The 15,553-nt window shown below is 50.2% G+C and overlaps 1 protein-coding gene across 2 annotated transcripts; it reads right to left on the bottom strand.

The window, feature by feature from the left end:
- Positions 1-292: 292 nt before the first annotated feature.
- Positions 293-15,520, bottom strand: TMEM38A (transmembrane protein 38A). 2 transcript variants are annotated; one of them, XM_008157810.3, is made up of 6 exons: positions 15,353-15,520; positions 6,073-6,229; positions 5,646-5,830; positions 4,393-4,480; positions 2,602-2,719; positions 293-1,889 (listed from the first exon to the last, which is right to left on the bottom strand). In XM_008157810.3, exons 1-6 carry the CDS (start codon positions 15,474-15,476, stop codon positions 1,650-1,652), a joined length of 912 nt encoding a protein of 303 aa, XP_008156032.1. In that variant the 5' UTR covers positions 15,477-15,520; the 3' UTR covers positions 293-1,649. The 2 variants fall into 2 exon arrangements, with proteins under 2 accessions (XP_008156032.1, XP_054572802.1); XM_054716827.1 differs by having other exon boundaries at positions 1,729-1,860.
- Positions 15,521-15,553: the final 33 nt, after the last annotated feature.

A 15,553-nucleotide genomic window follows, 5' to 3' on the forward strand; every position in this document is an offset into this window, starting at 1 on the left:
AGAATCTTGCACAGACTCTTAACTGCAAATCCCAAACACTCCAATTAATCCCACCTATCTTTGAGGGACAATGATAATTATCACCCCCTTTTCCCAAGAAGCAAACGGGCTTGGAAAAGGGGAGGCCCCATGACCTGTTGGTGGTAGAGCAAAACTTTGAACCCAGACCTCACCCACAGCCACTATTTCCCACTGGCGATCAAGAGCTACCATGAGCCTCCTTCTCCGGGAAACTCTGAGCATCTCTAGGAAAAAATCAGGAATGAATCAGACAAGCCAACAGGATTCTCTCACAACAGATTTATTTGCTGAACCTTCATGCCGAGCCTTGATGGACTTGCAAGAGGATGAATTCAGGGCCTTACAGTCTTAGGACCCACCCAGCTCCCAGGTATCACCAGATCAAGGCACATTCCCAGCAGCTGGGCAACACCTGGGACCCCAATAACTCCAAGACAGTCTTGAAGCAGCTGCAGGCTAATGCCCTGAGCACACTCAGAGCACCCATGTGCAGAGGGCAGCCTCTGGCTGGCCTGGTCTGGGCCCAAACTCCCACCCACGACTGGCCATATTCAATCTACCCACCTCTCTCAGACATCCTGGTGACCTAGGATTAGATGAAGGCAGCTGGGAGGAGCCTTCAGCTACCATCCTCCTTATTCACCCAGAAGCAAGTTCCCAGCCTGCCCAGCAGCAGCGCAAGGCTTGGCAGAGTAGGCGGAAACACGTTTGTTGAGTGACTAAATGAGCAGCAAAGAGCCGGCATGAGGAAGGCCTGATGCTTCCAGGGCCCAACAGCGAGTGCTTGGAGCCCCCTGGACATAGCTGGACCCTGGAACCCCCGCTCAGCCAGCTGTATTTCTTTGGTTTAGGGGTAGCCCGAAGCCAAGGATCAGAACAAGCCTTTCCCCCCCTCCCATATTCTCAAGTCTGGCCTAGATGTGTCTACTGAAGGCCTCCTTCCTGCCACGTACCTTGTGGGGGTCTCCAACCCACAAACACAAACGATCTAAAGCACAAAGCAGTCCTCAAGCACAGGGAACACCTGCCGTGGCCCTCCTGCTGACTGCACGGTGCCTCTGAGCACGGAAGGCTGGCTCATGTCCAGCCTCACATCAGCTCTTGTGCAGAGGAGGGCCAGGGAACCCCATTACACAGATGGGGAGCGCAAGGCTCAGAGAAGGAGGCCCCTTGCCCCGGGACGCCCAGGAGGAGTCAGCAAGATGTGGCAATCACAGCAGCTGTCTCGCAGAAGGTACTCAGGAATCATCCATCAAATAAATGTCTCAATAATGCTTGAAATACAGTCAAAACATAATTTTAGAAGGAAATAATAGAGCCAAGAACATAACTGCCAGTGTTTCTGGCTGGAGCCACTGCCATGATTCTGTGCCCCCCCTCCCCCAAATCTGGCTCGACAGGGGTTCCACAGAGAGAAATCCCATTCCTACAAACGCCCTTTACCCCATATCTCATCTAACCCCTCACATCAGCCCCAGAGGGTGGGCTAAGGGCCCCAGTTTGCGGACAGGGAAGGTGAGGCCTGGAGAGGGGACAAATGAGCCCAAGACACCTCCCCCACCCCTGACTCTGAAGGTTCTGGGTCTGGGTCTTCTCCCCAGCACCCCACAAGCCCCGTGGGCCTCTGACTAATCTGCCTTCTTGGTTTTCTTCTTCCTGGAGCCCTCACTCAGCTCCTCCTTGGACTTGGTGGCCATGGCGGAGTGCGGGGAGCCGGGCCCACTGCCACCGTGGGACCCTCCATGGGCCCCACCGTGGTTGTCGTGGTGATGGTCACCCACCAAGGCCGTCCCAAACAGCACGGGACAGATATAGCTCTCCAGAACATCGAAAGGGGAGCTGTGGGAGTGGGTGGCTGTCAGGAACACCTGAGGAGGGGTGGCAGGGGGGCAGGGGGACAGCAGAGCGACAGAGAGAGATGGAGAGAGAAAGCCAAGGGGGTGGGGGGAAAGAAGATCAGCCAGATCAAGGTCAGAGGGACGCCACACCCAGCCCTCTGGCTGCATAACCCCTCACCCTCAGGAGGGTGACTTAACTGTCCGGGGCTGTGGAACTTTTGGTGCTAAAACCAAGACAATGCTGGCTCTCAGCGGGAGAGCTGGTCCCTCTCTCCCCAGAAATACTCCCACACCTGGGCTCAGGGAGGAGCGCTGCCTGGCCTGGAGTCACTGATTCTCTTTTGACGGCTCAGGCCTTTGTACCTCCATACCAGCTCCACAGGGAGGGAGGAGAATATGGCCCCTCCTGGAGGGTGGGGAGACCCCAACTCAAGGCCTGATGATCAGACCAGCACAATTCTTGGTGTAGCCCAGCATCCTGAGGGTACCTTCCCTGAGGGTACCTGTCCCTCTGCTCTCCACACCCAAGGCACACAGTCCCTGCACACTCCTGTCTCCCTCTCAGCTTTTCCTAGGCTGGGCCTTCTGCCGGGAAAGACTTGTTCCCTCACTCCCAAGCCCACCTGCTGGCTCTTCCATGCACAGACCTACAGGCAAGGTCCCGGCCTCCATCTCCACTTAGGGTTCTCCTTTCTTGGACAGGAAAGTGCAGGTGGGCGTGGGTCAGGACAGGAAGGCTTACCTTACAGGACACCATGAACATGGTGAAGATAAAGATGAGACTGGCTTTGGACACCGGGAGCCAGCGGGTCTGCTGGAGGGTGAAGAGGACAGCTCCATACAGGCTGGCCTTGGTGGGGCTGCAGGGGACAGCCATGGTTACTGGGAGGCATGGCACGGCTCAGGCCTTTGGACCTCTGTCCCAGACCCCCTTCTCTGCCTGCCCCCAGCCACCCCAGCTCCCCTTGGCTGAGTGTGAAATGGGAAAACACCTGCACGGCATGGAGGAGGTGGTGTCTCTGTGCAGTAAAGGGTTAACTTGACTCAGAGAGAGATCTGGCCTTTGTCTCTGGAGCCTGGGGGATGTCCTCTAAGCTGGGCGTGTCCCATGTGACAGGAGTCTTTGTTTCCTTGGGGACTTTGGGTCACACCAGAGAGTAAGCGTGTGATTTACGGTGGGGATCTTGGGCCATGTGGTATCAGCTCAACTTTTAGGGGAGCTGGAGGCTGAGGTCAGTCATGCAGGTGGTCAGCTATGTCTGTGTCACGGAGCCCCAATAAATCCCGGGACACGAGAGTTGGGAAGTTCGCTGTGACTATTCAGTGCACATAGTCACACAGGGATGCTGGGAGAAACAGGCGCCGTCCACGCAGCTCCACTGAGAGGGGACAGCCAGAGGCTCAGCCCGTCTCCTCTGGATGCTGCCCCATGTGTACCTTAGCTTTGCTCATTTTAACCTGTATCCTGTAATAAACTGTAACCCCGAGCAAAAGGGCTTTGCCGAGTTCTGTGAGTCCTAGCGAATCATCAAACCCGAGGGTGGTCTCAGGGACCCCCAAACAGCACACTCCCCAGGATGTGGGGTTACAACAAACCATTTTTCTTAGCTTTCTTTTTCTTCCTTGCAGGCTAGGTTTCTCAGATCTTTAACTTGTTGCAAGAGACAGACCCATGACTTCTGCTCCTGATGTCTGCCACTCATTACATGTACCTAACGATGATCTTGCCAAAGCACTCACCAGGTGCCAGGGCCAGGGCCAGGGGTTATGTCTGTGATTCCATGGAACCCTCCCCTCAGCTGATGAGAATCCCAGAGGGGAAGCCACTTGCCTGCTTAGTAGCAGGCGATGCAACCATCTGGGCCCTATTTCTCTGTCAGTGAACTGAGGGTGGGAACAGATTTCTTGTGGAGATGAAACGAGATAAAGCCACATTCTCCAAAGTGTAAAACAACAGGCAATTTTCATTGGCCTTTGGGTAAGCCTTTTAGTTTTGTCATATTTTAATAGCTATAGTCTCACTTATTGTAGATTGGGAGAAAATTTAACTAGCCTGACCCTGTGAAGTCTTTTTAAAAATGCATTAGGCTAAATGCAGTGCGGGTTCTGGGGTAGGTCCTGGATGCTGCAGTCTGGCCCTGCCCACCATTCACTGAGCTCCAGCCACATTCCCACACTCCATGCCCCACGCTCCCACCCACCTGTGCACGCCTACTCTGCAGAACCAGGCAGGATTGTTGCTGTTTTTCTGACTTGGCAGAAGTGATGGCCTCTGAATCAGAGGCTCCTTCTTTGCCAGAAAACTCCTATTCACTCTTCAAAACCCCCAAAGTATCTGATTTCCCTGCATCTCTGCCTGCCCCTGTCCCCTAGGCAGAGTTGTGGTTCCCTCTCTGGGTTCCCCCAGACATGTCCTCTGGAAGCTTTTGGAAGGCAGAATCAGGAGCCAGACCTCCAAGTTACCAGAAGTATCCAATCCAGGGACAGGTCCAGGGGGCACAGGAGGAACAGGCGGGGAGGACGGGGTACTCACAAGGACATGTGCAAGATCTCGTTCGTCTCTGGCTTCCAGACCCCTCGGAGCAGCTGCTCAAAGTTGGACATGAGGGCAACACCAGAGCCTACGAAACAGGGTGCTTCTGAATGAACCCGCCGCCCCCAGCTTCCTTCTTGGCTGCATTCCCCAGGAAGCAGACTCTCCGCTCCTGGAGTCCTCTCCAGGGGGACAATGAGCCTGGGTGTGTGAGGATCAGTTGCAGGTGAGGAAACATGCTCAGAGCAGGCAGAGTCGTGCTGAAGGTCACACAGCAGCACATTTGGAGCAAAACAAGCATGAAGGAATCAAGCTAATACCCCACCTGAAAGGCTTGGACCAATCTGGGCTGTCTGCCCTGAGGCTCCCAATCCAGGACCCTGAGCTGCGCATGAGGCTTCCAGGGGACCCCCTACACATAGCCTCTCTCCTCAGGACTCTGAGCTCTCAGTCTTTCTCAAACCACGTGCCCCCGGGGAGGCATGCTACATCCCCGGGGAATTAGTATAGGCTTCGTGGAGACACAATGGTTACATTTCCAGAAAGAATACCCTCTCTAGCCCTAACCGGTTTGGCTCAGTGGATAGAGCATTGGCCTTTGGACTGAAGGGTCCCAGGTTTGATTCCGGTCAAGGGCTTGTACCGTGGTTGCAGGCACATCCCCAGTAGGGGGTGTGAAGGAGGCAGCTGAATCGATGTTTCTAACTCTCTATCCCTTTCCCTTCCTCTTTGTAAAAAATCAATAAAATATATATATATATATAAAGAATATCCTCTCCAGGAGCAGCTGTGAGCTGGAGTTCCTGACCTGCATCACTGCACCAGGGGCTCACAACTGAGGTGATTTTGTCCCCGAGGAGGCATTTGACCATGTCTAGAGACATTTTTGGATGTCACAACTGGGGAGGGGGGGTGCTATTGGTGGGTGGGGGCCAAGGATGCTGCTCAACACCTGGCCATTCATAGGATGGCCCCCACCTCAGAGAATGATCCAGCACCAAATGTCAGTAGTGCCACCACTGAGAAACCCTGCTCTGGGGATCAGCTGTCATTGTTTCATCATTGTCCTATTTACCTTTGACAGTTAAATTTCTGGAAGAATCTTCTCATTTGCTCTAAAGGTGTGGGCTAATGGGGAGCTTGGACCCCTGCAGCAGTCCTGATACCCCTCAGCCTGGCTGCCCAATATGTACCATTGGACCAGGGTTCTCAACTGGGTGATTTTCGGTTGTCATCATTATGGTCCTGTTTACCTTTGACCCAGCCAGTGGCAATCATGACGAACCACCCGTGGTGGTAGTGGTGATGGGCGTGGTGGATGCCCACAGCGATCTTTCGGACTCTCACCACCTCCTTCATGGCCACAAAGATGAGTTTCACAGGCAGGAAGCAGACACACTTGTAAAAGAGGTCCAGGGGACAGAAGAAAATCAGGTACCTTCGGGGAGAGAATGCCAAGCATCAGGGGGAGAGATTCTGGGGGCCCTGGGAGGTGAGGTTGTATCCTTCTTGCGTGCCTGGCTAAGGACAGAGCGGAGCAACAGAGCAGTGGCTGCAGGACCACTGTGGAGGTTGTGCTGTTGGATCCCAGTCCCTCCCGCCTCCCTCCTCTCTGGTGAATGGGTCACCCCGGACCTCCAGCTCTGCTCTCCCACACCCTGCCAGCCTGGCAATGCTTACCAGACAGCGGAGGCCAGCAGGACGCTGGAGTTGTTGCTGAAGTAGTCGATCAGGGGCTCCCCGAGGAGCAGATCAGCCAGGATGTAACTCCCGAAGCAGTGCAGCATGGCACACAGCCAGGATGCCATGGGGTGGCGCCGGGCCAGCTCCACTGCTCCTGGGAGGCAGGGGATAAAGGGGTGGAATCGTAAAGTGTTTGGCTTTTTTTCTGTGACTGGCTTATTTCATGTCCTCAAGGTTCATCCATGTTGTAGCATGTGTCAGAATTTCCTCTTTTTAAGGCTCAATAATATTCCAGACAGACAGAGAAGGTGTGTGAATTGAACTGTGGACCTCAGAAAGATATATTGCCCAGTCAGTGTGGCTCAGTTGGTTGAGTATTGTCCCAGGCGCCAAAAGGTCGCCAGTTCGATTCCTGGTTAGGACACAAGCCCAGGTTGTGGCCTTGATCCTCAGTAGGGGACGTGCCGGAGGCAGCCGATCAATGTTTCTCACATTGATATTTCTCTCCCTCTCTCTACCTCTCCCTTCCGCTCTCTCTAAACATCAATAAAAACTTTTTTTTAAAAAAGTCCATATTCATAGCAGCATAATCATCAAAAGTTGGAAACATCCTCAGTGTCCATCAAATGACATATAGATACGAAATGTGTCATATCCATACAATGGAACATTATTCAGCCTTAAAAAGGAATGAAGTCCTTATTGGAGTGATTACTTTGCAAGGTAGATAAATGTCTAGTGACTATATTGTACACATGAAAGTAATATAATATTGTATGTCAACTGTAATTGGAAAATAAATTAATTTTAGAAAAGGAATAAAGTCTTTGGGGGGGTGGGAGGGAGGGAGAGAGAAACACTGATGTGAGACACAGTGATTGGTTGCCTCCTGCACTCATCCTGACTGCCTGGTGATTGAATCTGCAATGCAGGTACCTGACGTGCCCTTTGACCAGGAATCAAACCTTCAACCCTTCAGTGTGCAGGCCAATGCTCTAACCACTGGGCACATTGGCAAGGGCAGGAATGAAGTCTTGATAGATACTACAACATAGATGAGTCTTGAAAACATGCTAAGTGAAAGCAGCCAGACACAAAAAAGCCATAAGACATATATTGTATGATACCATTTATATGAAACTAGAGGCCCAGCGTGGGATTGAAATCGCATGTGGAGGCACCTCGCGGGCGGCCGGGACCCGCCCCAGACCCGCATAAAGCCAGCTGTTTGTTGTGTCCGATGGGGTGGGGGCAGGCGCTCCTGTGTGTTGTGTCTCCACTCAGGCCCACCCCCAGCCCCAGCCTCCCCGCGGCTGATGGGCCTGGGGGCGGCATGCAGTCCCCTCCCGCTCATCTGCGTGCACAGCTCCTCCTGAGAGGTCGTGATGCAGCCTCCTCCTAAGCAGTTGTGACGCCCGGCTAATTAGCATATTCCCTGTTTATACATATAGATGTCCAGAGCCGGCAAATCCATAGAAACAGAAAGCAAATTAGTGCTTGGCAGGGGCTGGGGGAGGGGTAATGGGGAGTGACAGTTAATAGCAATGGGATTTCCTTTTGGGGTGATAAAAATGTCCTAAAACTTATATATTACATGTAGATGGAAATACAGAGGTGGGCAAAGTAGGTTTAGAGATATGAGTACACAAAACAGAGTTTTATTCTTGTATTGTTATTTATTAATCACTGTATTGTTTATTTGTATTACAAATGTAAATCTGCTTTTGCCCACCCCTGTATTATATGGCCTTTTGCATGTGTCTTTTTCACTGAGCACAATATTTTTAAAAATAATATTCATTTTTTACTGTTGTATAATGTTCCATCATAGAACTAGATCACAAGTTATTTAACCATTCTCTTGCATATACTACATTTTATAATGAGAAAGCATGCCTAATAAAAGTTGTTTTAGAGTAAGTCATCAACACCCTCCCCTTCCTCTTTGCCATCCCCACCAACTAACCATGTGATCTTGGACAAACTTATTTTTTCTCTGTGTGGCCCTTTCCTTCTGTCAGGTGCAACCCCTTAATCCCTTCTTTGCTCGACTCCTAACGATGATCAGAACCAAATTTTCCTTCCTCAATCTCACCATGTAGTTACTTGCACCATGCGCATCTTTTCCCTGTCAGAGTATCCTAAAGTCTCAGTATTTAAAGATTTAGTTACAGGATTTAAGAAAGCAGAGTTCTCTTCGCTGGAGTGTCTATTTAAAACCCTGCCAGCTGAGCGCTAATCCTTCGGAGCAGCTGGTGGGGCCTGCAGGGACCAGGTCAGGTGAGGCACCCATGTTTTGCAGAAATGGATACTCTGTGTTTAAAAATAGCCCCCAGGGGTTGAATTCTTTCCAGGGTCTTTTGGGTGCCCTCTGGGGCTATCCCAGGGACTGAGACTGGGGAGTAGGGGTGAGGACCTGGGTTTCGCAGGAGTAAAGCAGGTTCCATATTTGTACCATGGTGAGTCCTAATTAAAATAAAGTCACACGCCTGGGTTTTGGCTCTGCACTCACTCAGGCATGGCCTTGGGCAAATGACTGCTCCCTCCCCAACCTCTGTTTCCTCTGCTGTCAAGAGAATGAGGCTCATTTGATTGAGCCTTCGTTCTGTGCACCGAAAGGTTGCAAGTTTGATTCCCAGTCAGTGCACACACCTGGTTTGCAGGTTTGATCCCTACTTGGGGAGCGTATGGAAGACAACCAATAGATGTTTCTCGCCAAAACCGGTTTGGCTCAGTGGATAGAGCGTCGGCCTGCGGACTGAAAGGTCCCAGGTTCGATTCCAGTCAGGGGCATGTACCTTGGTTGCGGGCACATCCCCAGTAGGGGGTGTGCAGGAGGCAGCTGATCGATGTTTCTAGCTTTCTATCCCTCTCCCTTCCTCTCTGTAAAAAAAAATAATAATAAAAATAAATAAATAGATGTTTCTCTCTCCCATGGATTCTCATTCTCGCTCTCGCTCTCGCTCAGCATGTTCTCGGGTGAGGATTAACAAAAAGAGAGAGAGAATGGGAGTACCCCATTCATGGAGTTGTATTGATGAATCAATGCAGTGTGCATTATAATCGTCATGTTTTTTATCATTATCAATACCCTCCTGGCAATCCTGGAAGGACAGGAACAGTCTCCCCGTTGCCACAGATGAGAAGACTGAGGCTGATGGATACAACCTGCCCTGAAGACCCATAGCAAGGCAGGGGCTGAAAAACAGTCCCCCTAGCTCCTTCCCTTTGCCACACTCCTTGGTTTGGGGATAGCACCCAGAAGCAGCAAAATATAAGTTTCAACCCCAGGTTTGCCACCAAAGTTCTGCCCTCGCCTGGCTTATCTGCTTAGGTGCTATCCCAGTTTGCCTGGGACCTAAGAGTTCCGGGGACATGGGACTTTGGATTCTTATCTTGGGCAAACCTGGCTGAGTTGGTCACCCCAGTGTGCCTGTGAGGAGGAAAAGAATTGCTTAGTGCCTAGTAATTACGTGGGAGTTATTCTTGGAACTGAACTGAAATGGAAAGTACCTGTGGGTGGAAATTCTAGTGGATGGATTTATAAAAATCAGCTCTGCCTTAGAGGGAGGAGGAGACCTGATCAGGTCTCCTTGATGGGCTCCATGACATTCCCATGGCAGGGAAGTGCTAGCAGGTCCCCCAGGGCATTTTCAGCACTGCCCCTCATTTGGTGCTATTTAGTTTGAGGTCTAAACATATGAGGTATACTGACAATCTCTCAGCAACTCTAAATCCTCTTTTTTTTGAGCCTTTGAGCAAAGCTCTCTGCCTCAGTTTCCTTCCTTGTAGGAGTTGGTAGTCCCTGCCTTGCAAGGTTGGAGATGAGCTGCCCTCTGCCCTCAAAAAGCTTACAATTCAAACCAGAGATCAAGAAAGTGTTCTCTTAGCTCACACAGGATTGTTTTTTAAATATGCTTTTATTGAGTTCAGAGAGAGGAAGGGAGAGGGAGAGAGAGAGAAACATCAATGATAAGAGAGAATCATTGCTCGTCTGCCTCCTGCACGCCCCCTACTGGGGATTGAGCCTGCAACCTGAGCATGTGTCCTGATGGGGAACGGAACCTCAATCTCCTGGTTCATGGGTCGATGCTCAACCACTGAGCCACACTGGCCTGGTACCCACACAGAATTTTTTAAATGTTCAAACTGCAGCCAAGATGTCCTTCAGTGGTTTAATAATTAAACTGTAGTACATCCATACCATGGAATATTATTTAACAGTAAAAAGAAATGACCTATCAAGCCACAAAAAGATGTGGAGGAACCCTAAATGCATATTACTGAGTGAAAGGAGCCAGTCTGAAAAGGATACAGATTGCATGAGTCTAACAATCGGGGGAAGGTAGAACTATGGAGACAGTAAAAAGATCAGAGGTTGCCTGGCTGGTGTGGCTCAGAGGTTGAGCATCAACCCAGGAACCAGAAGGTCACTGTTCCATTCTCAGTCAGGGCACATACCCGAGATTTGGCTCCATCCCCAGTAGGGGGCGTGCAGGAGGCAGCTGAGCAATGATTCTCATCATTGATGTTTCTATCTCTCTCTCCCTCTCCCTTCCTCTCTCTGAAATCAACAAAAACATATTTAACAAAGAAGAAAGATCAGAGATTGGTGGGGGTTCCAGGTGGAGGGTAGGGGAGTGTAATGAATAGGTGGAGCACAGGGGATTTTTAAGGCAGTAAAACTATTCCGTATGATACTATAATGGCGAGTACATGTCATTATACATTTGTCAAAATTCATAAATGTACACCACCAAAGATTCCTAATGTAAACTATAGATTGGTTGATAACGATGTTGTCAATCTATGATAATAATTACATGATAATAACAATGTTGATAATTATGTTGGTTTATTAATTATAACAAATGTACCACTCTAGTGGAGAATGTTGATGGTGGGAAAGGCTATGTGTATGTGATGGGGGTGGTCAGTAATATATAGAAACTGTCGTTTCAGATTAATTTTGATCTAGATCTAAAATGGCTCTAGAAATAGTCTATTAATTTAAATAAAAGAAAACAAGAAGAAAAAAAAGAAGTGTTCCAATAGCCAAATCACATTTCCAGCTTCCCTGGAAAAACCAGTTCTGATGGTTCCAGCCCCAACCAGGTGGAGAAGAACCTGGCTGCATCTCACCTGGGCACGGTCCTCACAGCTGATTTATTGCTTCCCATCGGTCACCTGATTCAGTCTAGATCAATGGTTCTCAACTGGGAGCAAATATCTGGGACATTGGCAATGTATGGGGACAGTGTTGGTTGTAGAACTATGGAGACAGTAAAATGATCAGCAGCTAGTGGGTAGAGGCCAGGGATGCTGTAAAACACCCTGCAATGCACAGAACTGCCCCCATCACAGAGAATGGTCTAGTTCTAACCATCAATAGTGCCAAGGTTGGGAAACATTGGTGGAGGAGACCTGGGTCTCATGTGGGGAACCTTAAAACACCCGAAACTAATATAATATTATAACTGAAAAATACATTTTAGAAAATGTTTAAATGCTGTGATAAGATAAAAGCATTTTGTAAAACGTGTTGTATTGGTAAAACTTCTAGTTCAGAGGACTTACTCTGTGGCTCCAGTAGGAATGTCCTGACCCCTCCTGCATCCTCCTAGCCAGCCTGGAGACCCATGCCTCCAGATGCGTGTGTCCTACATTCCTGGGAGGCTCCTGCTCCATGGTTTGAGATTTCCTAAGGTGTGCTGGATTCTGTACTCACCTTGGGACGGGACTGGCCTGAGCCATCAGGAATTCATCCCCATACAGGAAATACAGACCCATAGTCATGCTATAACATACAAAGCTTATTTTGCTTTGCAAAGTAACTGCTCTATAGGAAATAAAATACTGATGCTGGTGCTACCCCCATTGATTCTGATTTAAATGATGAAGGGATGTTGCCGAAACCGGTTTGGCTCAGTGGATAGAGCGTCGGCCTGCGCACTGGAAGGTCCCAGGTTCGATTCCGGTCAAGGGCATATACCTTGGTTGCGGGCACATCCCCAGTAGGGGGTGTGCAGGAGGCAGCTGGTCAATGTTTCTCTTTCATCGACGTTTCTAGCTCTCTATCCCACTCCCTTCCTCCCTGTAAAAATCAATAATATATATATATTTTTTAAAAATAAAATAAAATAAATGATGAAGGGATGTTGCCTAGATGATTTTTAAAAGCTCTCAAAGTATGTCTAATCTGAGGACCACTGGTCTGAAAAGTTCTTTGGATGGGTCAGGCCTAAGGTAACCAGGATTATAATTCCTTCTTTCCTTCCTTCCTTCCTTCCTTCCTTCCTTCCTTCCTTCCTTCCTTCCTTCCTTCCTTCCTTCCATAATGCAGGCAACAGCCAGCACCCACTGCTTCCTCCTGTCTTCTTGCATAGAGCTGGGGGTCCTGGAAGTGAGCCAGACCCAAACCCCCTGCCCCAGGAAGCAACTCTTGGTTTAATAAGGAGCCCCAGACAAGCCAGTGTTGCTCAGTGGTTGAGTGTTGGCCTATGAACCAGGAGGTCACAGTTCAATTCCCAGTCAGGGCACATGCCCTATCCCCAGTGGAGGCATGCAGGAGGCAGCTGATCAATGATTCTCTCTCATCATTAATGCTTCTATCTCTTTCTCCCTCTCCCTTCCTCTCTTTGAAGTCAATAAAAAGAATTTTTTTAAAAAGGAGCCCCAGCCTCTTACAGTTCATCACTTCTCAAACGTTAGTGTGCTTATGGAGATCTTATTCAAATGCATGTCTGGGTCAGGGGTGGGCCTGGCATTCTGCCTTTCTTATCCAGCTCCCAGGGGACACAGATGCTGTTCACTTGAGGACCACACTCCCAGCTTCATCTTCATTCTCAGGAAAGTCTGACCCAGAAAATGCCTGCATCCCAGGAAACACATTCCCTCACTGCCTTAAAAATAATTGTAAGTACCTTTCTCAAGTGCCTTAGACCCTACCATTGACAAAGTTCGCAATAGATCTCACAACAGCTAGGAAAGGGAGTCCAGGATTATTTTACCAATGCGCCCATTTCACAGATGAGCAAACTGAAGCTCATGGAGACTCAGTAGCAGCCTGTGCTAGAGGCAGAATCACTCCCAGTTTGGAGATTTTTCCTTAAAGGTGGCCTGGCTCTCATCTTTGAGAGTGCTACCTGTGCAATTGCCCAGGACCCGGTGAGTCCAGGGCGCTGCATTCAGTTTCATGTTCTGCTGTCACTGTCTGGAAATGCTTCATTTCTGAAGGGATTCTGCAAATTCTAACCTGCTCCTGCAAACTGTACATGGATTCTGAGTAGAGATCTTTACAAAGGCTCAGCAGAACCACCAACACGGGGTGGAGGCAGGCGGGGCGGGGGCGTGCTAACAGCGAAGTCCAACGCCTTGCTTTTCCAAGGGGAAGCAAGTACTCCAGAGTAATCCTAGTGATTCTTGGGGTCAAACAGACCTGGGTTGGAATCCCAGCACCAGCATCTACCAGCCACAGGACAAGAGGCTCATTGCGTATGTAAATTAGCTTCCCCCGTTTCCTATTTCCCCAGTTACAAAAGGAGGAAGTTGTACTGGGTCCGGGGTTCTCAACCTTGACAGTAGACAGCAATGACTGGGGGAGGGGAACTTCAAACGGGAGGATACCAGAGCCCCTCCCCAGATATTCTGAGTCAATTGGAGGGTTTGAGAGCCCCCAGGAGGCTCAAACGTGCAGCTAGAGTTGAGAACCATTGAACCCTCTTAACCTTCAGGAACCTTCAAACTTCTAGTTCAGAGGACTTACTCTGTGACTCCAGTAAGAATGTCCTGACCCCTCCTGCATCCTCCCAGCCAGCCTGGAGACCCCTTTCCTCCAGACACCTGTGTCCTACATTTCTGAGATTTCCTTAGGTGTGCTGGGTTCTGTACTCACCTTGAGACTGGCCTGAGCCACCAGGAATTCATCCCTATTCAGGAAATGCAGACCCGTGGTCATGCCATGGACAATACAAAGCTTATTTTGCTTTGCAAAGTAACTGATCTATAGAAAAGCTTTTTAAAAAATAGGCTCTGGCCTGTGGACTGGCAAAAATAAAATGGAACAAAAACACTTGGCAAGCAGAGTACGATACTCTTTGCATAAGATCGTGGGTTTACATTCATAACTCTGGGGGTTATAAGTGCAGAGAAGGGAGGTCTGGAAGGGTGGCCACCACATCAACTGTAATTCTCTCTTTTTTCCTTTGTGCTTTTCGGCTTGATTTTAAAATAAACAGGAGCACCTATTTTTATCATTTTAAAAAAAACTATTTCCATTCTGAGAAGAGACTATGGGGTAATTTACATCTAAGTGGGAGAAAGGGTCACAAAGTTTTGGGTGATTAATCTTTTTTCTAAAGCTAAATTCTACCGTCCATTTAGTTTGCTGGTGTGACTAGAATAATTAAAATACTAGGAGAACAATAACTAGTCCCTGAACCTTGTATAAAAATAGAACACATTCTGTGGAGGCCATTTATCCTCATTTTAAAAATGGTGTGTGTGTGTGTGTGTGTGTGTGTGTGTGTGTGTGTGTGTGTGTGTTTAAATCTGAGAAGCTAGGTCTTCCCCTCTGCGATTCTCCCTGGGGGTCTGGAGCTGGTGGGAGAAGGCTGACCCCAAATTACCCCACCCCAGGGCCGGTTCCGCTCAGTAAGTGGAAAGGATGGGGGCCAGAGCTGGAAGAATTCCGGCAGGGAGCAGAGATCCAGCGCAGCCTCCCTGGGGGGCAGGGCGGGGAGGGAGCCCCAGAGCGGCAGCGGGGAGGGGGCACCGGTGTCACTTTCTCTGAAACTGACCCCGGCGCGACCGGCCCTAATATAGACACTCAGCTGCCGCTCCGGCTCCCAAGCCAAGGGCAAGGAGGGAGGTCACTGCTGCGGGCGGCCAAGACATCTGGCCTAGCGCGCAGCGCCCACCCCGACTGCCCCCTCACCACGACCCACGCCCCTTACCCAACTTCATGCGACCCGACCCTACTAGAACCCCTGCCTTCTCTCCCTGCAAACTCCCCAACACCTGTTCCTCTGAACTCTCAGGCTCCTCTCCTTCCCTCCTGCCCCCATCTGCTTCCCCTCCCCCAGCCCTAACATCTCCTTGCCCTCCCTCACGTTTCTCCACGGTTCTCCCACCCCGGTACGGGAGAACCCCGCGATCCCAGCACCTGCCTGCGCTCCCGAACCCGTCTCCCGTCACCCGCCACGATCCAGGACTTACTTCCCCCTCCTCGCCCCCGCCCCGCGAAGCCAGCCCCCTCCAGCCCTCCGCCCGGGCTCACCTGGCTCATACTTGAGGTAGAGGATGGAGACGATGAAGTAGCTGAGGTCGAAGACGGGGAAGAGTGGCACCCGAGAGAAGCTGAGCGCCAGCTCGCCCAGGCTCAGCGCGGACAGCAGCTCCATGGCGCACGCCGGGTCCCACCCCAGCCCCCAGCCCGGTGCGTCCCGCCGCCCACGAACCCGCGACTGCGGCCCCCTCC

Source organism: Eptesicus fuscus, chromosome 6, assembly GCF_027574615.1.
Source record: "Eptesicus fuscus isolate TK198812 chromosome 6, DD_ASM_mEF_20220401, whole genome shotgun sequence".
In the NCBI taxonomy this organism is placed as follows: domain Eukaryota; kingdom Metazoa; phylum Chordata; class Mammalia; order Chiroptera; family Vespertilionidae; genus Eptesicus; species Eptesicus fuscus.